This window comes from Pantherophis guttatus, chromosome 10, assembly GCF_059756535.1.
Source record: "Pantherophis guttatus breed Tessera chromosome 10, ASM5975653v1, whole genome shotgun sequence".
Classification (NCBI taxonomy): domain Eukaryota; kingdom Metazoa; phylum Chordata; class Lepidosauria; order Squamata; family Colubridae; genus Pantherophis; species Pantherophis guttatus.
Window position 1 is genome coordinate 27,527,917 of NC_142072.1, and position 25,884 is coordinate 27,553,800.

A 25,884-nucleotide genomic window follows, 5' to 3' on the forward strand; every position below is an offset into this window, starting at 1 on the left:
TGAATGACACAGACTGCACATTGCATCTGACGGTAGCTCTAATTAAGCAAACCATAGTTATTGGATTCAGGAAACCAATCATGATGTATCAATACAATATGCAAATCCCCCGTGTTAAGATCAGAGAGAGGCAAATATCCAAGATGCAACTTTCCGGAAGACTGGATTCCCAAATACCATGCCTTCTATGCCTTATAGTTCAGTGTATTATATATAACTACCAACTGTGGTGTAATTAAAACATCCAAGATAAAAAAATCCATGACAGAATAACAGAGTTGGGAGGGACCTTGGAGGTCTTTTAGTCCAACCCCCTGCATGACAGGAAACCCTATATCATTCTGGACAAATGGCTGCTCAAATCTCTACTTAAAAGCCTCCAGTGATGGAGCACCCATAACTTCTGGAGGGAAGCCATTCCACTGCTTAATTGTTCTCACTGTCAGGAAATTTTTCCTTAATTCTAGGTTGGTTCTCTCCTTGATTAGTTTCCATCTGTTGTTTGTCTGGACTTCAGGGGCTTTGGAAAATAGATTGACCCCCTCTCGTCTTTGTTCTAAATATTGGAACAGTGCTATCATGTCTCCCCTAGTCCTTCTTTTCATTAAACCAGACATATCCAATTCCTATAACCATTCTTCATATGCTTTAGCCTCCAGCCCCCTGATCATTCTTGTTTCTCTAGTCTGCACTTTCCAGAGTCTCAACATCTTTTTATAATATGGTGACCAAAACTGGATGCAATAGTCCAAGTGTGGCCTTACCAAGGCCTTGTAAAGGGTACTATCAACATTTCACCTGATCTTGATTCTGATTCAGGTGGAAGTGTCAACTTTATTGATTCTGGCTACAAACTCTGCAGGCCTGGCTTGAGCAGAGTTCTCTTCCCTTCAATTCTATCCACAATATTGAATTGCAGGGGGAATCTCAGAAACCTCAGGCAACTCCAGGGGATGTCAACGGTCTAATCCCGGGAAACTATTATTACAAAGTGAGAATGGGAACCCAAGTTTGGGACTGTGAAAAAGAAAAGTCTAGGACAGTGATGAAATCCAAATTGTTTTATTACCAGTTCTGTGGGCATGGCTTGGTGAGACTGGTGTGGCTTGGTGGATGTGGCAGGGGAAGGATACTGCAAAATCTCCATTCCCTCCCCACTCCTGGGGGAAGGATACTGCAAAATCCCCATTCCCTCCCCACCCTAGGGCCAGCAAAGGTGGTATTTGCCGGTTCTCCGAACTACTCAAAATTTCCGCTACTGGTTCTCCAGAACCTGTCAGAACCTGCTGGATTTCACCCCAGTCTAAGAACAGGGAGACCTCTAAAAGCCGGAGAAATGCTGGAATCCAAGTCTTGGCCTGACATTCTTGCCAAGCCAGGGTTTCCTGAAAAGGGCTTAACCAACATCTAAGCTACGAATCATGGTTTATAAACCAAATGCTCCAGAGCGCACAACTTGTGACCCCGGCAGGCCTTGTGCAAACTTGGCCCAAAGGCCCGAAAGGTTCAGAATTGGTGCGGGGGGGGGGGGCATTTCGGCACGCGCGCTCCTCCCCCAGCCCAGCCCAGCGCGCGCACCCGCAGCGGCCCCGCCTCCCTCCCCCTCCCCGGCCCGCCCGGCTGACTTCCCGTCCTCCGGCCGTCCATGGCGCGCTCGGCGGCGGTGGCGCGGCGGCTGCCGCTGGTGGTGGTGCTGGGCGCGACGGGCACCGGCAAGTCGCGGCTGGCGCTGCAGCTCGGGCTGCGCTTCGGCGGCGAGATCGTCAGCGCCGACTCCATGCAGGTGCGCGGAGCCCGCGGGGGCAGCCGGACTCCCCGCGGGGCCCTGTGGCTGCCGAGGGGGGCAGAGAGCCAGCCGGCGGTGGCGCCGCGCGAAGCGGGCTCGGCTGCTCGTGGCCCCTGGCCGGCCCTTCCGCCGCGGAGCTTCCCGGGCTGGCCTCTCCACGCCCGCCGCAGCTCTGGGGAGGCGCTGCGGCCTCGGCCCGGGGAGCTTCCGGCCCGCCCGGCTCTGGCTTTGAGCGCTTGAAATGGCACCTTTTAGAAACGCACAGAAACCGGCTGGCTTTCCTGTAGTTTCCTGTAGGTAGGAAGGTGGCCGTTTTACAAAGGAGGCATGGCGTAAAATGGCATCTGTCCATCAGTCGGTCGTTTTGTAGAACTGCGGGGGGGGGGAGGGGGGCAGTCTGTCCTCCGTCAACCCAGGGTGGCAAAGGGGCTTCTTGCCAACTTATTTTGTAGCCTGGGAAGCCTCCGTATGTCTGCGCTGCACAAATAGTATCAAAAGAAGCCTTTGTGGTTGTCTAGTTTAAGTTGCATCAAGGAGGGGGTCGCCCACTGCAGGCTGCTGGGCTTGCTCTCAAGGGGTGGGGGGGCTAAGAAACCTCCTTGTGTTTTTTGTGCAACAGCTTTTCCCACGAGGGACCTTTCAAACCTGTTGAACCGGAAGTCCCGTCTTCTCCAGCCAGCCTGACCAGAGTGGAAAACGCCCTTGTTGAGGAGGGATCACCTCTTCCACCCCAGCATGATGGCACTTTGGCCACCAATGTTGCCTCTGCTAGCAAATGTTTTGCTTGGTGCCTGGATGCTGCATCTGTTCCGATTAGGAGTGAGAGGCCTAGAGAAGAATCTTTCTCATACCAGTAGAAGCGACATCTAGATCGGGGTGTCTCAGTCTTGGCAGTTTGAAGATGTGCGGGCTTCAACTCCCACTGGCTTAAGGATTCTTGGAGCTGAAGTCCACTCATCTTCAATTTGTCAAGGTTGAGAAACCCTGATCTGTTCGGTTGAGCTGACAGGCATGCATGGAGCTGAGACTTTGGTAGCCTTCATGGATGATCTGGGATATCACTTGACTGGGAGTGTGGCCCACAGAGTTCCATCTTATCCCTCAGGTTGTTCCTCAGACTCTTGAGATGGTCACCTGTGCTTTTCCCAGGCTGCGAGCTGCAGCCTCCAGGCTTGTCTTTGGTCCCAATTCTCTCTTCCTTCAGTAGAGCAGCCAAGATGCTAGGGATGTATGGCCTTTTAATCTCTTCTCTTCTTGTATTCCACTTTTATTGAGTGATTACTGTCCTTGAACAGAAGGGTGAGGTAGGGCCTGGAGACCTACAGAGTTGCTTTACCATTGTGGATTCTGCCTGACCAACAAGTCCTGGCCAAGTTGGGTTGCTCCAGGTTCCATGAAGCAAGCAATGACATCTTGTGCGATAGAATAGAACAGAATACTTTATTATTATTATTATTATTTTTATTTGATTTATATGCCGCCCTTCTCCGGAGACTCAGGGCAGCTTACAATGCGTTAAGCAATAGCCTTCATTCTTTTGTATATTTTATACAAAGTCAGCTTATTGCCCCCACAAACTGGGTCCTCATTTCACCTACCTTAGAAAGGATGGAAGGCTGAGTCAACCTTGAGCCTTGGAGAGATTCGAACCAGCAGAAATTGTAGGCAGCTGTGTTAATAACAAGGTGCACTAAACCACTGTACTATCAAGGCTCTTATTTGGCCAAGTGTACTTAGATACGCTTGGAATTTGTCTCCAGTGCACAAGCTCTCAGTGTACATGCAAAGCAATATAATTAATAATAATATTAATAACAATACCACCAATAAGAGAGGATGGTAAAGAATAATAAGAAAAAAAGAATCAAAATAGAGTTGGAAGGGACTCGCGGTCTTCTACTCCAGCCCCCTGTTCAAGCAGGAGATACTATACCTATGATGGCAAACCTATGGCACATGTGCCACAGGTGGCACATGTAGCCATATCGGGGCACACCAGCTCAGCTCAGGCATGCATGCGTGCACTGGCCAGCTGATTTTCGGGCCTTCTGGGCCCACCAGAAGTAGGGAAACAGGCTGTTTCCTGTCCCTGGAGAGCCTGGGAGGGTGGGGAAGGCCCGTTTTTCTTTCTCACCTGGCTCCAGATCTTCTCTATGCACCTGGGGAGGGCGAAAACAGCCTTCCACACCCCCTCTGGAGGCCTGAAATGGCCCATTTCCCAACTCCCAGTGGGACAGGAAGTGACGTTTTTTACTTTCCCCAGCCTCCAGAGACTCCTAGAGAGGCTCTGGAGGCTGGGGACAGCAAAAAACATCATTTCCTGTCCCACCAGGAGTTGGGAAATGGGCCGTTTCAGATCTCCAAGAGGGCCTCCGAGGGAGTTGGGAAGGCTGTTTTCACCCTCCCCAGATGCATAGAGAGGGTCTGGAGCCAGGTGAGAAAGAAAAACGGGCCTACCTGGCCATCACGTGCCAGGGGGGAGGGGGGTGCATGCACAGGGTGGGGCGCATAGAATTATGGGTGTGGGCACACATGCGCATGAACCTCCCCCACCCCACCCTCCTCCCGGCACATGATGGCAAAAAGGTTAGCCATCACTGTACTATACCATTTCAGACAAGTGACTGTCCAGTCTCTCTTAAAAACTTTTCAGTGTTGAAGCACCCACAATGTCTGAAGGCCAGCTGTTCCCCTGGTTCATTGTCCTCACTGTCAGGAAATTTCTCCTTAATTTCAGGTTGCTTCTCTCCTTGATTAGTTTCCATCCATTGTTTCTTGTCCTGCCCTCAGGTGCTTTGGAAAATAAATTGATCCCCTCTTATTTGTGGCAGCACCTGAGATATTGGAAGACTGCTATCATGTCCTCCCTGGTCCTTCTTTTCTCTAGATTAGCCAGGCCCAAAGACTCCAACCGTTCTTCATATGTTTTAGCCTCCAGGTCTTTAATCATCTTAATTGCTCCTCCTCTTTACACTTTTTCCAAAGTCTCAACATCTTTTTTGTAATGTGGTGACCAAAACTCGGTGCAGTATTCCAGATATGGTCTTACCAAGGCTTAATAAAGTGGTACTAATACTTCATGTGATTTTGATTCTATGTCTCTGTTTATACAACCAAGGATGGCATCAGTTTTGGCTGCTGCTGCCACTGCTGACTCATGCTTAAGGGATCGTCCACTAGGACTCCAGGGTCCCTCTCACAGTTACTCTTTTTGAGTCAGGTTTTGCCTAATCTGTACTTGTACCTTTGCTTTTCCTGCCTAGGTGTAAAATCTTACTTTTCTGCACATTAAATTTCATTTTGTTGAATAGGGCCCATTGTTCAAGTCTATCAAGATCTTTTTGGATCCTGAGCTTGTCTTCTGGGGTGTTGGCTATTCCTGCCAGCTTAGTGTTGTTGTATTCTAGGTTCTCCCTCTGGTCCGCTCCCTAGCGGGAAACAAGTATAAAAGGAGCTGTCAAATGGGCGAATGTGTTCTGTTATTGCCTGAGCTATTGTCTTGCTAGTGCTCTGTTGGCAAAAAAGTTAGCTGTTATTTGAATCTGTCTCGCCTCAGTTCTTGCTGTATCCACTCAAGCCCAAAACAGAACAAGTGTCATTTGCAGATTTGATGAGTTCCCCTTCTTTTCCCTCGTCTAAGTCATTTATGAAGATGTTGAAGAGTACTGGGCCTAAGACAGAACCTTGGGGTACCTCACTGCTTACTTACTTCCATGTAGATGTTAATACCATTAAGGATTACATGTTGAGTACGGTTTGTCAGCCAGTTACAAATTCATCTGATGGTGATGGTGTCTATCCCACTTTTTTCTAGCTTACCAAGAAGTAGGTTGTGATCTACTTCGTCAAATGCCTTGCTGAAGTCTAAATATTCTATGTCCATAGCATTTCGCTGGTCTACTAATTTAGTCACTATAGTGATAATGCTATAGCCATACAAGTTGGATAATATACATTAGACAGCACTGTGAAAATTAGGTGTTCAGCAGACTGATGGCGCAAGGGAAAAAACTATCCCTGTGTCTGGTTGCTTTGGCCTGCAGTGCCCTTGTAGCACCATCCCAAGGGGTGGAGTTGAAACCGTTCATGTCCAGGATGGGAGGGATATTTTCTCAGCCCCTCTTTCTGACCCCAAGAAACATACAGGTCCTCTATAGAAGGGGGGCTGGTTGCAGGTGTTCTTTCCATGGTCTTAACTATCCGTTGGAGTCTGCACCTGTCCCGTTTGGTTGCTGTACCAGACAGTTATTGAAGTACAGATGAGAGACTCAATAATTCCTGCGCAGAACTGTATTAACAGCTCCTGGAGCAGTCTGAACTACAACCTCTTCGCTGAAGAGGTTGTAGAAAAAATGATTTTAAAAGTTAAAAAAAAAATTGGCCATGCCCACCCAGTCACATTACCCCCTCCCCCACCAAGCCACGCCCACAGAACCGGTAGTAACAAATTTTAGATTTAACCACTGGTCCAGGCCCTGCAGGGATCTTGCAGAGGTCCAGAGAAAAGAGTACCAGCCGTTCCCCGGGTGTAGATTTATATTGCATGATTCTGTCTTGTGTTTTGTTTTGCTTTGTAATTTTTCCCACCCTGCCTTTGGATATCACTGGGGTTGTTTGTTTCTTCTCATCTCGTTTTAATCCTTACGTGTGAGCCGGCTGGAGGGACAGTGCTTCTATCCCAGCCCCTGCCCTCCTCAGCTCTTGCCCCCTTGCCTGACTCCTTTGGGGCAGGAAAGATGTTGCAGAGGCTGAGGCACCTTGGCGCCTCCAGCCGAAGATGGGGACCTTCGCTTGCGAGCATCCTTCTGCTGAGGCTGCATCCAGGGCGAGGCTGTCTGGCTGCTCTGCCAGCTGGGATTTCTGAACATAGAAGCTGCCAATTAGGAACAAGATCATGCAAAACCCAGACCAGCCTGCACTGACTCTTGTCTCCTGGCATTCAGCACCAAATCCCAGATTTGAACTGGAGATAGGAAGGTGGTGATAATGGAGAATTACTTTGCATATTCGAAGGTGCAGATCCTTCCGTAATACAGTGTTATGTACCAAGGAGTATATAGAGCAGTGTTTCTCAACCTTGGAAGCTTGAAGATGGGTGGATTTCAACTCCCAGAATCCCCCAGCCAGCGTTGCTGGCTGGGGGATTCTGGGAGTTGAAGTCCACCCATCTTCAAGCTTCCAAGGTTGAGAAACACTGATATAGAGTAATCCTAAAAGGAAAGGTGGCTCCCCTGGTCCTTGAGGTCTCACAACCAGCTGACCAGAAGGATGGGTTGAGCAGATGATGGAGCGTAATTTGTCTGCTCTGTGTCAGTTGTGGCTCCTCAGTGCTGAGCAAGAAGCAATCGATACATGCTTAGTGTTCCTGTCTTTGAAATGTTCTTTCAAATGTTCCGTGGCTACCTCTGAAGCTGAGCTGTTCTCTGGACAAAACGAGCAGATCCTAGGTGGGGATGCGAAAACACACCGCGAGTCTCCAGAGATGGCTTTGAGACTAGTGGATGGAGTGAGCTTGCTTGTAGGTTCAGGCTCCGCAGACTCCCCTTTTCCCAGCAAGAGAAGGAATGCGGCTCCTCCCTGCCCCACGGGGAGGGGTGCACCCCGCTGCTTAGGAAGAGAGTGCTTGAGACGTCTTTGGGAAGCCGACTGAACTGTTTCATTGGTGCACTAGGTCATCAGGGCATGTTGATGCAGGCAGGCAGACATTCTTTGCACAGAGCCTACTTAAGCAGCCCTGAACCAGCATGTCCTTTCTAAGGGTGGGAGTGACATTCTCATCCTCAGCAGGGCCTTAAGACTGATCCTTGGCCTGCTCTGAGGCCTCCTGTGGCTTGAAGTGGGGAGCCAGCTGAGATACTGGCTGGCCCCCAACAAGAAGATTAGCACTGGCTGAATGTAACGCTTCGTCTGTTTGTCTTTCCCCGTCTCAGATCTATCAGGGCCTGGATGTCATCACCAACAAAGTTTCAGCCCAGGAGCAGAAGCTGTGCAAGCATCACATGATCAGCTTTGTGGATCCCTTGGTCACCAATTACACAGTGCTGGACTTCCAGAAGAAGGCCACCGCCATCATATCCTTTGCCAGAGACTCTGTTGGGACATGGGTGGGTTCAGTGTAGGGGTGACGCCCGATCCAGTAGCAATGGAGGCGGGTGGTTCGGAGAACCGGTAGCAAAAATCCCTGCCCCCCTCCCCCTACCCCCTACATCATCAGTGGCTTTTTTTACTTTTAAAAGCATTTTTTCTACAACCTCTTTGGCCGAAAAAATGCTTTTAAAAGTAAAAAAAAAAAAGCCTCTGACGATCCAAGCTGAGTTGCCTGATCGTCAGAGGCATTTAAAAGAAAAAAAGCCTCTGCTGATCAGGCAACTCAAGTGGGATCGTCAGAGCCTTTTGAAAGCAATTTTTTACAACCTCTTCACCAAAGAGGTTGTAGGAAAAAATGGTTTTAAAAGTAAAAAAAAATGGCCACGCCCACCCAGTCACATTACCACCACCACCACCAAGCCACGCCCACAGAACTGGTAATAACAAATTTTAGATTTCACCACTGGTTCAGTGCTGTGGGAATGAACCACGACCAAGGAAGGGCCTATAAACCACATTTTATCCCAATTTGAGAAAGTATGTTGGGGAGGGGAGGGCGGAAGGCTTCTAACTGTTAGGAGAATTAGTAAAGAAATACATTTGCGACTCAGGCAAAGAACACATGCAAATTGTATCCTGGAAAACCAAACATTTCTGATGCTGGCGGTGCATCAACTTTTTAAGAATAAACTTAATGCTAATTGTGGAAAAAGGGGAAATAGAGAAGAAAAAGATGTCTTCCAAAATGTATTATTTTAAAGTTGTCAGGTTCTATATATGTAGCCTCATATTTTTAATGAGGCTTAGCTTCAAAGTTTTTCATATGTTCCTCAACTATTCACATTGATGAGATTCTTGCCTCCCAGAAGGTCCCAATTGTGGTTGGTGGAACAAATTATTACATTGAATCTTTGCTCTGGAAGGTTTTGTTTGACACCAAGGTAAGCCTCAGTTTGGGACAATAGAAATTAATCCTTTGGCAGGAGGGATTTTGACTGACAGATGGGGGAGAAGGAGTTTCATCAAGGTTGTGTTCGTTCTTTGCCTTCCTGTTGCTTGGCTGATTTGTGTGAGTTGTAAATTATACCTCATTTCTGAAAGCCCTTCCTTCCTTCCTTCCTTCCTTCCTTCCTTCCTTCCTTCCTTCCTTCCTTCCTTCCTTCCTTCCTTCCTTCCTTCCTTCCTTCCTTCCTTCCTTCCTTCCTTCCTTCACCAAACAGTTGCAGAACCCTGCCTTTTCTGAATGCCTGCAAAATCTTTGGTTACAAAAATGTCACATGTTTATAGCATAATATTTCTCCCCACCCTGCCTAATGGTCTGAGATTTTCCTTATGCTGCTTGATTTATTACTTGTTGGTCGCAATGATTTCTTCAGCTTTTCCTCCTCCCTGCCTGACATCTGGTGTTCTGCTTGTAAGCTGGATGTCCCCCTGAAAGATGGGCAGTGCTAGGATGGTGGCGGGTGAATGCGAGGGCTCCATTTTGAGTTCGATGTCCTTCTTGGACCCTTGCTAAGATCAGAAAAAGAGGATTTGCAAGCTTAGCTTCAGGTGGTCTTAGCAGTTGTGTCATACTTCGGCGAATCTGTCTTGTGTATAATCGTCTCTGTCTTTTCAGGGGGAGGCCCGGGGTCCAGCAGTGGCGGCAGAAGAGTGGAAAGCTGGACTGGAGAATCTGGAGAGTCAGGAGCTACACCGTCGGCTGAGTCTGGTGGACCCTAACATGGCAACCAGGTTGCACCCTCATAATAAGCGCAAAATAATCAGGTCAGTCGAATAGTTGGAAGCAGAGAGGGGCAGGTTCCCACTCACCCTTCTGGAGGCTGCAACAAGGGCAGCCAGTGCTCTCCAAATGCTGCAGGCCCCTGAAAATGAGAGGCTTATACCTACAGGTTCCTCTGGAGGAGCGTTTTGTTTCCCAGACGTTGGGTAGAGATAGTCCCACTCTCGCCTCTTCCTTCGCACTTTCTAGGTCAGGAGAGTACCTGTTGGTTGTGTGGCCCTGCCAATCATTTAATTTACAGTTTTATAAGTCCACCTCATTTGCCCTCTGATACTTGGTGACAGATGGTGAGCAACAGCAGAGCAATTTCTCTGAAAAATGGGAAGTTGTGGTTTTTATCTCCTTCAGGCAAGCACAGCCCCTCAGCTTCTGTTAAAAATGAAAAGGAGAGAAGAAGTCAACCCTGCACCTCCCTGGGGCAATGTGACTAGCAAATACCCTATGATTGCTGGCTGCTGAAAAAATGCCCCCCTTACAATAAACCAGGGTTTTCAAAATTTGGCAGCTTTAAGACTTGTGGACTTCAACTCCCAGAATTCCTCAGCCAGCATGAGCGCCTGTTCTAAAGTCACCCAAGCCATTGACCATGCAGGGAGGGTCTGCAAGACAGGGTCCACAAAGTCACACTTGCAGCCACATAAAAAAAATGGGCGGACCTTTGCTTTCTCCTTGACCACAGCCTGCAGACACCCCTGCCCATGTATTCTTGAACTCTGCCAGGAGCTTCCCAAGCCCTTTGACACCCGGGCCAGTAATCCTCAACAGCTGTGATTACAAGGGATCCCCCACAAGAAAGTCCAGATGGCAACTGTGATGACAGCGTACTAATGGGACAGGGTTTCAGTTAGGTCAGGGATGGGCAACTGTGGCCCCTTTACGACCTGTGGACTTCAACTCCCAGAATTCCTGAGCCAGCATTAGGTGATCGTAGCCACCATCTTGATTTTTGGACATGTTCCCTAAGGAAGCTCCCACATGACCATGAAGCAGCGAGGTCAGAGCTGATCTCGGAGTAACAGAGTTGGAAGGGACCTTGGGGGGGAGGGTCTTCTAGTCCAACCTCCTACTCAAGCAGGAGACCCTATTCCATTCCAGACACATGGCTGTCCAGTCTCTTCTTAAAACTCTCCACAACTTCTAAAGTCCAGCTGTTCCGCTGATCCATTGTTCCCACTGAGGTCAAGAGATCTGTTGGGAGCCTCCTCTCTGACCAGCAGCAGAGCAGCACCCCTTGCCCTGCAGGCAGCAGCTCCGTCATGCGCAGCTGCCTGAAAGGCATGTCTTGGGCCGGGCTGCTCCGGAATTTGCACCAATTGTGCAAACTGGAGTTGCCCTACCAGACAAGCAGCTTTACAGCTGTGTGAGAAGCTGGCCCTGGCTTGCTCTTCTGCTCAAATTTCCCAACCCTGCCCTGCCCAGGAGATGGAGGAGGCGCCTCCACCTTGCTCACTTAGAGAGGGGCCGAGGTCAGACCTTCCCCAATCCCAAACCTGGGATTTAGTTTGCATTTGCTCTGCAATAAACTCAGATGGGGTGACGGTGGTCAGAACTGGCACAGAGCAGCCTGAAGAAGCATCTTGAGAGATTGGCGCTGTAGTCGGCCTCTGCTCTGGCCTCTCCTCACATCTCCTGTGGGCATCGTGCAGGGGCACAGTGGCAGAGCTCTTTTAATTTATTTAATGTTTATGCCACCTGTGTCCCTTATAAGGTCCCTTAATTTCCGCTGAGATTCTGGAGGCACTGGGTCAGAAGGCTGGGCCGCTGTGCCAGGACAGCCTGAGACAGAGCCATATGCCTCCCTAGCTGAGCAGGCAGTTCCAGGCAAGACCCTGGGCTGGAGCTTCTGCCCCATGGCAATAAGGAACTCACTTTGGATGCACCCAAAGGCTAGGGAATGCTGCATGGTTTGGAGAGGGGGAAACCTCACGCCTGACCAGGTCAGCTAAAGGCATGTTGCTTTTGTGGCACGATGGCCATGAAAGTCATTCTGGAGAGCCCCCGGCCTGGGTCCTATTTCTAAAGCGGATTGATCCCCTTCCGATCTGCTCATCACCCCAGTTGCAGGGATGGTGGCCGCCTCTTTGGAGCTACTGCAGGGCTCAGCGAAAACGTTGCTGTGGTTCCAGCTTTCCTGTTTCCTCCAGATGGTTTGAAGGGATTCCCTCTGCCAGACATCACACAGTGCTGTCCTCTTCAGCAAGGGGCAGGTCTGGCCTGGCTGCTTCTGCAAGCATGCTTTTCTCTGACATTTCTGTCCTCTGGTCTGGTGCCATCCTTCGCTCTGTGGCATAGCCCAGTGCCCTCCAAGCCAACCCTCCTTCTCCTGTAGGAGCTTGCAGCTGTTTGAACAAACTGGCATCCCCCACAGTGAGCTGCTGCGACGGCAGCATGAGGAAAAAGGGGGAGGACCCCTGGGAGGTCCCCTGAAGTACCCCCATTCTTGCATCTTCTGGCTTCATGCAGAACAGGCAGGTAAACAACAGGGAGGGTCTGACCACTACGGCCAGCCTTCCCCTCTCAGGCTGAGGGAGGTGGAGGAGCCAGGGCCCTTCTGGCTTTGGCAGGTCCTTCTGGAACACCTGCAGTTTTAATCACTGGTCATGTTGTGTGCTTGGCAGCCATTCTCTGGGATGAACTGACACCCCGTCACTTCCCAGAGCTTTTGTCGGTTGTAGCCGGATTTTTTTGTCTGTTGGGTTTCCCTCAGTTCTGGAGACACGACTGGACCAGCGGGTGGATGAAATGATGGAGGCCGGGCTGCTGGAGGAGCTGCAGAACTTTCACCGGCAATACAACCAGGAGAAAGTGGCTGAGAACAGGTGAGGCCCCTGTCCTGCTTGGAGGTGGACACTGGCCATGGGGTGTGGGATGTGAAGGGCTGAGCTGTCTTGGGAGGCCAGATTCCGCCTGAGTGATCGACAGCCAGCATGCCGGCAATGTTGGCCAACTACTTCTCATCTCTTCCCCAGCCAGGATTATCAGCAGGGCATTTTCCAGTCTATCGGCTTCAAGGAATTCCACCAGTTCCTGATTTCTGAGGACAAGAGTCCAGAGGAGGTCAGGCACCAGTTGCTGGACCAAGGTGAGGATCTGCTTGTGGGGGGGAGCACTTCCGGAGAGCAGGCTGTGGTTTGTTTGATTAGCAGGCCAGAGAATTAGGCGAGCTTTGGCGTAACGGATGGTTCCATGTTCTGGGAGATGGAACACATTTTCTGGCACACTAAAATCTGGCTGGTCCAGAGGAAATAAATAAAGAATTTGTGGTGCCTTCCTCACACTACTGTGAGACCGGTTTGTACTGGCCTGACTGGTCTAGGGCCAGCCTCTCCTGGCTCTGCCGTCCCTTACCCTGAACTCTTTCAGCCCTTCAGGACTTCAAGATGGTGACCAAGAGGTATGCCCGGAAGCAGAACAAGTGGATCCAGAACCGGTTCCTGAGACGTAAGTCCTTCCTCCCTGCTGCTCTTTTGCTCAGCCCCTTTTCCTCTTGGCATGCTGGGCACCCTAATCCTGAACCAAAGCTCATTCCACAACTCATTCAAGTGTGTCATGGGGAATGGACAACAATTTTATTTATTTTATTCATTTATTTAATTGTTTGTCAACAAGTACAAGGAAACAAGTATCAGTATAGACATGGACACATGAAAAAAATGGCAGAAATAAATGGATATACATAGGCAAAAGATAGCCATAAACACACAAAATGAGTACATATAAATGGGGACAGTAGGACAGGGATGGTAGGCACGCTGGTGCGCTTATGCACGCCCCCTTAGGGACCCCTTAAGAAACGTGTAGGGTCCACGGTAGACAGTTTAAGGTAAAAGGTATGGGGGTTAGAGAAACTAACAACAGGATCAGGTAGAGTGTTCCAGACATTTACTACTCTATTGCTGAAGTCGTGTTTTCTGCATTCAAGATTAGAGTGAATTACATTGAGTTTGTATCTATTGATAGGCCTTGTGTTATTCGCCAGTTGCGTCCCTTTCTGGATCGGGACTCTTTACGCACGGTCACTCATGCCCTTGTCACCTCCCGCCTGGACTATTGCAACGCTCTCTACATGGGGCTCCCCTTGAGGAGCACCCGGAGGCTCCAACTGGCGCAGAGTGCGGCCGCGCGGGTGGTAATGGGAGCGACATGGCGTTCCCATGTAACACCTCTCCTGCGCGAGCTGCACTGGCTCCCGGTGGTCTTCCGGGTGCGCTTCAAGGTTTCGGTTACCACCTTTAAAGCGCTCCATGGCTTAGGACCCGGGTACTTGCGGGACCGCCTACTACCACCAATAGCCTCCCACCGGCCGGTACGCTCCCATAGAGAGGGGCTCCTCCGGGTGCCGTCAGCCAAACAATGCCGACTGGCGGCCCCCAGGGGGAGAGCCTTCTCTGTGGGGGCACCTACTATCTGGAACGAGCTCCCCCCAGAGATACGGAGGATCCCGGATCTGCGCACCTTCCGCCGCGCCTTAAAGACCTTACTATTTCACCAGGCCGGCCTGGCCTAATTTTCCCCCTCTTTTATAAAAGATTTTTAAAATTTTAAATATTTTTTAGTATTTATATATTCAATTTTAAATTGGTTTTAAAAGTTTGGGGTTTTAAATTTGTCGGGGCCAAAATTATTTAATTTGATTTTATTCTATTTTTTAAATTTTGTATTGTATGTGTTTTTATTGTTTGGCTGTGCACCGCCCTGAGTCCTTCGGGAGTAGGGCGGTATAGAAATCTAATAAATAATAATAATAATAATAATATTGCGGTTGAAGTTAAAGAAGTCATTAATAGGTAGGACGTTAAGGTAGATAATCTAGTGTACTAATGGCGTAGTTCAAGGTAGACGGCGTAGTTCAAGGTTATCCAAGCCTAAAATTTAAATTGTAAAGGCTTCTTTTAAGCATGTGCAGAGTGCGTTCCCCTAGAGAAGGTTTTATTCTGGAGAAGAGACCAGCTGTGCCTGAGGGGCTGCCCTTTCGCCTGAAGCCAGAGGTACCCGGAAGGGGGCCTCCTGTTCTCTTGTCTTTTCCCTCTTGGGCAAGATGGAGGGAGAGGCCCCAACTCACAGCTGTCCTCCGTGATCCAGCTGGTGGGAGGGTGGGGGGGAAATGAGACTGTTTTGCTGCCCCCACCACCACTGGACTGTCCCACCTTGCCTCAGGCTGGGGTGTGGGGTTGTTGAAAGGCTGCTGGTGGGTTTAGGAGAAGGTCATGAAACCTGAGAAGTGGGTGGAGAGGAGGGAGACTCGGGGCCTTCTCCTGGCCAGGTGCTGAGCAGCCCGTGCTCGCTTCTCTGCCAAGCAGCAGCCGACAGGTGTGGCAGGAGCCGGGCTTTGTGGTCAGGGCAATCAAAGGCATCACCTGCTCGGATTTTGGCCCTGGGAGGCCTATTGTCCTGCTGCTGCTCGACTCAGCCTGCCCTGGCAGACATGGGGCACCGTCTGGAGGAAGGCCGCCCTCTCCTGCGATCGCTCCTCTGGACAGGCGCACTTGGTCTTGCATCAGGCAGGATGGGGAGGGGATTGGCTCCTCTCCACCTGGTGTCTTGTTTTAAGCAGAAAGTTATCTCTTGAGAGGCCACAGTTCAGTGTAGCCCTTCTAGAAACTCCTCTCTGATCAATCCTGTGCTTCCCCTCCCCCCCCAAGAAATGGATGACGAGGGACTTTTTCTCCTCACTGTGCACCAGAAACAGGATAATATCAGCCGAGTGATTAGCCATATGAAGCAATATAGCAGATTAAAAGGGTAAAATGATGCATTGGTAAAATCGAAAGAGAGACCCAGTCAGGATAAACAGGCCCCAGGAGGAGGGTCCAGTCCTCTTAGAAACGCTGCCCACTTGCCCTCTGAGTGAGTTAGACCCATTGGCATGAAAAGCAGAGAGAAGCTAGATTATGGGGGAGGAGGGCAGGGTATGCCCTCAGCCAGCTTCTCCTTTGGGGCAGACTGAGTTTGTTGGAGGACCTCCCGGCGGCAGCTCTCGCCTCAAAGGAATTGGCAGCTTCTGCGAGTTCTATGTAATATTCACAGCGGAATATTTCAGTATATCCCCCACCTTCCCAAACATTACACCTTATTGGCCCTCCCTACTCCTTTTGCTGGGAGAGGAGCCTCCGGCCACAAAGCCAATGATGCTCTTTTTTTATGGATCCCTCCAGGTCCTGGATCAAACGTCCCCCCCGTTTATGGCTTAGACGTCTCTGATCTCTCTCAGTGGGACAAAAGTGTGTTGGAGCCAGCCATTCAGATTGTGGAGAGCTTCTTGAAGGTAACCAACCATCAGATTGCCCTGGAGGAGATTTTCTCTGGTTCACTTCGAGTCTGCTGATGATCGCTGCTCTGACTGGCCACTGCCCTCTTGGGTCCCCTGAGACCCTCGGTCTGGAGCAGAGAGATCCTTGTGCTCACCGTGTGTGTCCCTGAAGGCCCAATCCAGTGTAGGAGCCCCAGGAGACGGGGAGTGGGCAGCTCTGGGGAACCAGAAAGACCCAGCGGAGGGTTTTCCATACCTGCCCTAGAGACAAGGTATTGCCCCATCCCTGCAAAAGAGAAAGATGGAGCAGGACTAGTGAGAATTCCCCCACCCTCCCAAGGTGATAAGTGGAAGGATTACCTTTCATATCTTTTGAGTCAGCAGAAACATGGTTTCCTTGCCCTGAATGCAGGTAACAGCTTCCACTGGTTTTAAACATTTCCTCTTCTTGAGAATGAACTCATCAAACTGGCAGGAATAGCCAACACCCCAGAAGTTCCAGAAGGCTCTTGACAGACTTGAACACAAGGCCCTATCTAAGAAAATGAAATTCAGTGTAGAGAAATGTAAGGTTTTACACGTAGGCAAGAAAAAACAAATGCACAGGTATATAATTGGTGCTACCTGGCTCAGAAATAGTAACTGTGAGAGAGAGGTTGGACAGGGTTTCCTGTATGAGCTGAACGTTGGAATAGAAGACCTCCAAGGTCCCTTCCAATCTATTATTCTGTCAAACACCTGGCCAGACTCTGGACTCTTCTGCTTTTGTCCTCTGCCCTCCTGTTAGCACCAGCAGGCTTCATGAAGAGTTCTGAGGAGGTCAACCTTCTGTGCCTTTCTTTGCCATTTGGGTGATCTTAATAACAGTCTTGCCAATCTCTAGATTGGGGCCTCTGATACGCTTATTTGAAAGATAAAACAGGTTCTCCTGACCAGAAGAAAGAGTGCTGAAGGTCCCATGCATTAAAAGAGCTATCATCTAGAGCATTGCTGATCTCGGAGAAAGCTGGCACAATGGGAGCATCCTCCCTGGCATCCAGTGACTGGCTGAGGCTTTAACCCCCAGGGCCAGAAGCCTCCGATGGAGCCCCTCAGGCTGGAGCCGATGCCAGCAAAGGACAAGCAGAGTTGCCAATTGTGTGAGCTGTGCAGCCGAGTCATCATCGGGGACAGAGAATGGAAAGGTAAATCTTGCTGGGGGTTTTAGGACATTGCTTGAAGGGACTGGGACGATATGACTTAGTGGAGGCTTGTTGGCTGGAAAGCTAGCTGCCCAGGTTCAAGACCAAGTGCCATGTGATGAAGTGAGCTCCCATCCTCGCCCCAGCTCCTGCCAACCTAGCAGTTGGAAAGTAGGCAAATATGAGTGGATAAATAGGTACCATGTCAGTGGGACGATAACAGTGCTTCATGGCATCATGCTGGCCACATGACCATGGAAATCTCTTTGGACAACACTGACTCAGTGGCCTTTAAACAGAGATGAGCAGCGCCCCTTCTAGCCAGCAACCACTAGCGGAATAAAATCCACAGGGACTCCTCTACCTTTTACTTGAAGGGACTGAAGATCAAGATTGTTAAAAAATAAAAAGAAGTTATATAAAGTTGATTTATTTGATCATGGCTAACAGAGATCTGTTGTTATCTTTGGTAAGCCTTAATAGACATTTGCTGATCAGGACTGAAATGACCAGATTTTTAAGGATTTGTTTATAGATAAGAGATGGGGTATGGGAAGAAGAGATTATTTATTATATTTTAAAAGGTGAAAAGTTAACTAATATTATTTATATTTTTGGGTACAGGGGGAAGTCATTTCTTTATATATTTCTTTTCATTTTCTCTACATAATATTTTTCTTTCTTCTCTTCTGCGCCTTCTATTTTTATTTTTTTTAGTTCTTATTTTTTATCTTTGTAGTTATAACTTTTATAACATTACTATTAATTACTATTTTAAAAAAATAAAAAAAAGAAACAGTCACAGTTCTTGTTTTACCCACACCATGCTTCTGATGAAGTGACTGGCAGTTCATAAATCCTTTTGCCTTTTAATAAAATGTTAGTCTGAAGGGGTACTACCGGATTCCACATGATAGTAGTTTTTAAATTTTAAAAATTTAAGTCTAAATGGAACTCGGAGCAGAAGGAGATGATGAAGTAGGTAGGAATCATTTTTTTTAATTAAAAAGTTTTAAAAGTATTACAACAATTTTTCCCATCCCTCCTCCCCCCCTTCCCTCCTCTAATCTGTTTTACCAAATTCTCCTCATTCTGCAAAATCCCAATTTTCTGATCTTCTCTCCATCTAGCTTGCAACTGTACATATTGAAACCATGTTTGTATTATCCTTTCTTCTCGTAGTTGATTCAAAGATTTTAATTGTAGTATACCTCCTTCCTTATTAAGAAGCTCTTTATAAGTAATCACATCTTGTTTTTGGTCTACACTTATATTCTCTATCGCGTGTCTGGGTATTGCCCACATTGGTAACTTATAGTTTAATTTATACTGATACTTTTTCAAGACATGCAATAAAGCATTCCTTAATATGTGATTTTTAAAAGCCTTATCCACTTTCTTATCATATAATAAATAAGAATGCCAACCGTAAACCAAATCATATCCCTCAATATTCAATATTCTTTCTTCTGTTAAATTCATCCAGTCACTAATTGCTGACAGAGCACCTGCCTCATAATATAGTCTTAAATTGGGCATTTTGAGACGACCTCTTTCACGTATATCCTGCATTATTTTTTGTTTTATTCTCGGTCTCTTCCTTGCCCAGACAAAATTATTAATACCCTTCTGCCATATCTTCAAATTCTCATCTTTTTTAAGTATTGGTATCATTTGAAAAAGAAACAAAAACTTAGGCAAAACATTCATTTTCACTGCTGTTATTCTTCCTAACAAGGATAATTGTAATTTTTTCCAGTTTTCCATCTCTCTCTGTATTTTTTGCCACAACGGATCATAATTATGCTTAAATAATTTCGCATTTGATGTCATAATATAGACCCCTAAATACTTAACTTTTTTAACAATTTCAAATCCTGTTAGTTTTTCTAATTCCTCTTTTTGATTTATAGTCATATTTTTAGTTATTATCTTCGTTTTCCCTGCATTTATTTTAAATCCAGATACTTGTCCATATTGATTAATTATGTCCATTAAACCTACAACCAACTGTAATGGTTGGGTTAAAGTAACAACTAAGTCGTCTGCGAATGCTCGTAATCTGTAGTCATACTGCCTAATTTTAATTCCATTTATTTTATCCGACCCACGTATCTTACTTAACAGAAATTCCAAGGTCAAGATAAACAATAATGGAGACAAAGGACATCCTTGTCTTGTTCCTTTTTCTATGTTAAAAGTATCCGTTAAACTACCATTAATTATTATTTGCGCTGTTTGTTTCTGATATATTGCATTAATAGATTGTGTAAAATATTCTCCAAACTGCATCTTTTTTATTATTTTCAATAAGAATTGCCAGTTCAATTGATCAAATGCTTTCTCCGCATCAAGAAATATCAGCTCCGCAGGGATTTGGCTGTTCTTCCCCAAATACTCCAATAAGTTAACAACTTGCCTTACATTACTCTTCATTTGTCTGCCATTTATAAAACCAGTTTGATCATTATGAATCATTTGTTTCATGACTGTCATTAAGCTATTTGCTAGTATTTTAGCAAAAACCTTGTAATCTATATTTAAAAGTGATATGGGCCTATAGTTTTTTGGCTGAGTGTGGTCTTGCTCCTCCTTTGGAATCAGAGAAATATAAGCTGTCCTCCAGGATGGGGGAACAGGTCCTCCAGATTGTATGTTAGTAAATAATTCTTTGAGCGGTCCCACCATTTCTGACTGCAGGTGTTTATAATAAGCAGCTGTCAAACCATCCGTCCCAGGAGCTTTACCCATTTTCAACTGCTTAATTGCAAACATAATCTCCTCGGAAGTTATTGGTTGATTTAGACCTTCCCTTTGCTCTTTTGTAATTGTAGGAATATTCTCTTTCTGTAAGTATCTATCTATATCTATACTTTGAATTTTATCACTAGCATACAACCTCGCATAAAATTCTAAAAATGCTTTTTTTATCATATTTTGCTGATAAACCTCTTTACCTTTATATTCTATTTTCTCTATGGTCCATGACTTTTGTTTTTTCCTTAACAAATATGCTAACCATCTCCCTGGTTTATTAGCATTGCAAAAAGTATTATGTTTAGCATATTGCAAATTAGTTGCAACCTGATCTGCCATTAACATATTAATTTTTTTTTATTTTTTTATTTTTTTTAATTTGATTTATATGCCGCCCTTCTCCGAAGACTCAGGGCGGCTTACAATGTGCTCAGCAATTGCCCTTGCAATAAATTAATTGCCTCTTTTGTTTTCTTGTCTGCTGGGTTCAATATCAAAGCTTGTTCTTTTTTTTTTAATTTCCTCTTCTAAGTCCTTCCTTTTTTTTTCCTGTTTACGTCTGTGTTTATTATTCAAATATATCAAAATACCTCTCATATATGCTTTACTTGCATCCCAAATCATTTCCATAGATGTACCCTTATGCATATTTATAATAAAAAATTCTCTCATAAATTTTTTACATTCTGTTACATTTTCCTCATATCTAAACAGATTTTCATTTAACCTCCAAGACCTCTTAGATCCCATTCCATACTCTAATTCCATCCAAACTGGACTATGATCCGTTAAAACTCTTGGGCAGATCTTCGTCTTCTTCACCCTAGAAAAAAGATCATTAGTAATTAATATAAAATCAATCCTAGAGAAGGATTGATGTCTATCAGAAAAAAAGGTAAAGTCTTTTTCTTCGGGGTTCTTCTCTCGCCAGATATCTCTCAACTCCATATCATCCATCATTTCAAAAAACGATTTTGGCAATCTGGAAAGCGTTGAGATATTCTGCAAGAGTCCCTTCTTGTCTTTTTTAGTGTCCAAAACTCCATTCCAGTCGCCCAGTAAGATACGTGATTTATAATCCCATTGTAATAACTTGGAATGTAAAAGCTTATAAAATTTTTCCTGTTGTTGGTTCGGTGCATAGACTCCAATTAAAAGTATTTTTTCTCCTTTTATTAAAAGTTCAATTGCTATAAATCTTCCTTGATCATCTGCTTCAATTAATTTGGCAATTAAATCTTTTTTTAGGTATATAACTATACCATTCTTCTTCTCGGGAGCAGATGCAACAAAATGTATACCTAACCTTACATTTATTAAATATTTTTGATCTTTACTTCTAATATGAGTCTCTATGTAAACAAATTACATCATTTTTAAACTGTTTCAAATAATGAAATATTTTTCTCCTCTTTTGTGGTGAATTTAGGCCATTAACATTCCAAGTCAAAAATCTAGTTGCCATTCTTGGCCCCCTGAAGCATTTGGAGCATCTGCTGGAAATCTCCATGCATTTTACTTTCTGGCCTTGCTCCTCCCACTGCTTCTGTTTTTGTAGTGTCTTGAATCATCTGAAGTTGCTGCACTCTTAATTCTTCTTGACGCTTGGCTGCCGCTCGGGTCTGTCTTTGATCCTTAGGTTCTTCTATCTCCAAGGCTTGAACAGTAGTCGAAAGTTGTATTAATTCTTCTTGAGTAATCAAAGCTCCCTTTTGGGCCTGAGCCAACAATTCTTCCTTCTCCCCCTTTCTTGCCCCCTCTGCTTCCGTCTTCCTTCTAGCTTCTGGGGGCTGTGGGCATCCAGCCTTTAATACATTGGTGTAAAAATCTCCTTCCACACTGCCTTCCACACTGAGTTAAGATGATATCTTTTTCCTGAATAGTTCACCACTAATCCAGCTGGAACTTCACATCTGTACTGTATCTGACGGTTTCTCAGTTCTTCCACCAGAAAGGAATAATCCCTTCTGGCTCTCAACATTTTGGGGGGGATTTCTTTCAGTATTAAAACCTCCTGCCCCTGCACTTGAAGTTTATTTTTAAAAGTGATTTGTAGGATTTCATTGCGTATTCTCCTTGTTGTAAAATAGACTACAATGTCTCTTGGTAAATGTTTCTGTCTGGCAACCCATGAATTGACAGGATAAATTTTGTCAATTTGCCATTCAAGATTTGCTTTTTGATCTCCCATTATCTGTGCAAATGCTTCTGAAAAGATCTCTCTCAAATTCTCTTACTTATTTTCTTTGAGGCCTCTTATTCTCAAAGCAAATTCCATATCTCTATATTGTATCATTATCACATCAGCCTCTGCTCTTTCCATCTTACCCTGGACCTCCACCATTTTATTTTCCAAGTTCTCATTAGACTGCTTAATTTCTTCCACTTTTTCATCTACTGCTTCAATATGGCCTGCCAGACCTTGAACTGCCATGATAATATCTTCTCTAATTTCTTGATTTCGCTTTTGAATAATCTCTTTAATTTGAACTATCTCCTCAGCAATATCTCGAATTTTATCCTCAAACACCGAAGCAATTTTTTTTTCGTAACAGAGGCTTGTGTTTTAAGGGCTTCCTGCAACATTTCAAGTGTTAATATTGTTGGTCCGTTGGAACAGAGAGCAATTGCAATTTGGACATTTGAGCTGGCGAGCTCTCAGCACTTTTGGGTACAATAGTCTTTATTTGTTTTGAAGCCATTTTTAGTTCCAATTATACAGCAGCCAGAACAATAAATCCATCAAATCCAAAAATTCCCAGTCTTTAAATAATATCAATCCTTTTTCTTTTTAAAGATCACTGCTGTAGTCTTTTTAGCCTTTAATCCTTTTTTTTAAAAGCAGAAATCTCTAATTTTGAACAGGGGCTGCCAGTGCTAAACAAAACTTTCCTTTTTAACTTTCACTTTCACGCCCCATTAAAGCTCAATCGCCATCTTGGTTTCACTTTCTCCCCCCATTTTTTTTTTTAATTTGATTTATATGCCGCCCTTCTCCGGAGACTCAGGGCGCTTACAATGCGTTACACAGTAGCCTTCATACTTTTGTATATTTATACAAAGTCAGCTTATTGCCCCCACAAACTGGATCCTCAATGAGTCAGGTCCCCTTAATGAGTCAGAAGGAAGTAATACACATTTGGAGTTAAAGTTCAATACTTGCAAGATCTCTCCTGAGTTTGCTCAGCCTGCTTCTGAATGATGTTTATTCCAAACGTTGTTTGCAGGGGTGGTCGCGGCGTCTTCTTCTGCTTAAAGCAGAAACGTCCCGGATCCAGAGCTCTGTTGGGCTTCCAGGGAGCTCTCACCCTTCGAGCCCCAGAATTGTTCCTGGGGTTCCTTGGGGAGCTCTACCTAGGCCCGTCTGCTCTCTTCCTCCCCTTTTCCCGAGGAGAAAGTTTCCAAGCCGCTAGACAGCTGATTTGCACTGTTCTAGCGGCTTTACGAGATCGTGAGGCTGGCGCTCACAAAAGGAGCGTCTTCGGTGCCTGTGGTGCCACCGGAAGTCCCCGGTAGGAATCATATTTTTAAAGTGTCCCTCTAGTAGAAAGCTTGCATGGACTGTGCTGGGCCTTTTCTTCTATGGCAGGGCTTCTCAACCTTGGTGACTTTAAGATACTGTATGTGGATTTCAATTCCCAGAATTCCTCAACCAGCATGAAATTCTGGGAGTCCACAGGTCACCAAGATTGAGAAACCCTGTTCTGAGTAGTTGTGTGTTACTTATGGGTGTTCAGCAATGCTGTTCTCATATTCAGCCCATTTTCTGCTCTGTTGCATCAGCCTTCCCTTTTCACTTAATTCAGCCTTACCTTAGGAATCCAGGGCCTATAATTCTCACTCTGTTGCTTGGGACATACTGGGCTAGGTGTTCAATTGCAAGAAACTGAGTGTGGTTTAGGTGGAAAATACTTGACATTTTAAAATAGGGCAGTTCAACCTGCCTTCTCAAGATTCTTCTGCCCAAACCCAAACTCGCGTGTAGCAGGCTTTGGATATTAACCATTCTGTCTGGATCTCCTTAAATTCAGTATGAATGATTTGCAGATTGATATCTTATTTTGGGAAGTTGGGCCAAAGGCAGAATATTTTCTCAGAAAGCTCAGAAGCCCACTATGGGTAGTCCTTGACTTAAAAACCACAATTGAGCCTAACATTTCTGTTGCTAAGCAAGACAGTTTTAAGTGAATTTTGTCCCGTTTTATGACCTTACTTGCCACCGTTGTTAAGTGTCAACTGTCCCACTGCTTGAGGCGGCAAAGGAGACTCCTGAGACATCTTTTTACCAAGAGTCTAACTTTACTGAAAATTCCCTATGGGTACAGAAGTGGAAGAGCCAACATTTTCGGCTGCAAACAGCATAGGAAAACTTGGCCTTTCCCTTGCTTCTCCCACTGTCCATTTATCTAGCCCAGTGTTTCTCAACCTTGGAAGCTTGAAGATGGGTGGACTTGTCCCACCCATCTTCAAGCTACCAAGGTTGAGAAGCACTGGGCTAGCCAATCGGTTCCACTGGCGTTCTTTTGGGAACAGTCTCTCTGCCTCAGACTTTGGGGTCCTGGATCTGTCTCAGGCTTCAAGACGGCACACTTGCATTCCAATACCTCCCCGCCCCCCCGCTCCTATTGCTGATGTCTGGTTGCGAGCAGGGTTTGCATAGCGAGCCGACCATGACATTAACTGAATCACTGCAGTTGTTAAATTAGTAACATGGTTGTTAAGTGAATCCGGTTTCCCATTGAGTTTGCTCGTCAGAAGGTCGCAAAAGGTGGTCACATGACCCGGGGGCAATGAGTCCATTGCCAAGTATCTGAATTTTGATCCAGGAGAATGCGGCATTGGTCATAAGTGTGAAAAACAGTCATAAGTCACTTTTTCCAGTTCCGTTTTAACTTCAAACGGTCACTAAATGAACTGTAGTAATTTGAGTATTACTTGTGTTATGCAGAATTAGGCCCTTCCTCATACGCTAAAAGAGTTGTTATATTTAGAAAAGCAAGGTGGCTTGTCATGTCTAGAGCAATATTCTGAATGACTCTCTCGTTGGCAGCTCACCTGAAATCCCGGTCCCACCTCTCCCTCCTAAAGAAGTCCCAGCGCTCAGCCTTGGCCTCCCTGCCTGAGAAGGGCTGCAGCAGCAACTCAGAATCTCCTGCAGAGAAGGCGGACGGACAGATGGAGGCCAGTGAATCCTAGGCCCAGCCCTGCGCCTGAGACTCAGGGGAGGGAGCTCTGGGCACAGATGAACCGCATCCCATCATCTTTGCACAGAATGGACCAAGAGGAGCGGCTGTTGTGCCATTTTCCATGAACCCCAGTCTGCAAAATGCGAGGCTCTCAACCTCCAGCGGCAAACTGTCCACAGCACCCCTCTAAACTCTTACAATGCTCTTTTCCCCTAAATGAAGGCAAGATTTTTATATTTTGATCCTGTGGGTGCTTTTTCTTCATTATCAGGATCGCAGCTCTCCCTGTGATCTCGAGACAGGCAAAAGGGAGCTGGAGAGTCTGCATGTAGCCCATGTTCAAATGCTCTCAACATGCAGGACAGAGGCCGAATTCTGGCCTGGAAGGTTCTTGAAATACACAAAAGCCATCAGCAGAACTCATCTCCCCGACATCAGCTGTTCACTCTCGGTTTGGGGCTGTTGTTATCTGCCTACGTGGAGGGGAGGGGAGGGCATGCCAGTTAGTTCCACCCATCCTCGGTTGATCTGCAGAGAAGGTCTGGTGGCCCATGGTGCTTCCCCAGTTGCCCAGCCCATCCTGCTAAGTAGCTTGAGCTGAAGATTAGGCCCAGCCCCTCCCAGCCCTTAAGCCCTGTCCCTGCTTGAGGGGGCCAATAACACTGGGGAGAGGTGAAAGTGGGCCTGCTCAGTTGGGGCTGAAAGCTCTCTCAGAAGCTGCTTGGGAGATGCTGCTCCTAAGAAGAGTCGGGCTGCTTCTAAGACCAGTGTCCCTTGGAGAGGAGAGGGCCCTTTGAGGTGCCCCTGAGGCTCAGGTGGGGTTGCCTCCTTAGCAGGTGGGACTTCTTGGCCTA

General features: G+C 46.4%; 1 protein-coding gene across 1 annotated transcript; it reads left to right on the plus strand.

Moving 5' to 3' along the window:
• The first annotated feature begins 1,537 nt into the window (after positions 1-1,537).
• TRIT1 (tRNA isopentenyltransferase 1) lies at positions 1,538-25,272 on the plus strand. Its single transcript, XM_087876742.1, has 11 exons — positions 1,538-1,783; positions 7,717-7,856; positions 8,715-8,814; positions 9,492-9,640; positions 11,986-12,128; positions 12,364-12,475; positions 12,626-12,738; positions 13,020-13,097; positions 15,812-15,921; positions 16,973-17,090; positions 24,895-25,272. Exons 1-11 carry the CDS (start codon positions 1,646-1,648, stop codon positions 25,038-25,040), a joined length of 1,347 nt encoding a protein of 448 aa, XP_087732868.1. The 5' UTR covers positions 1,538-1,645; the 3' UTR covers positions 25,041-25,272.
• The last annotated feature ends 612 nt before the right edge of the window (positions 25,273-25,884 follow it).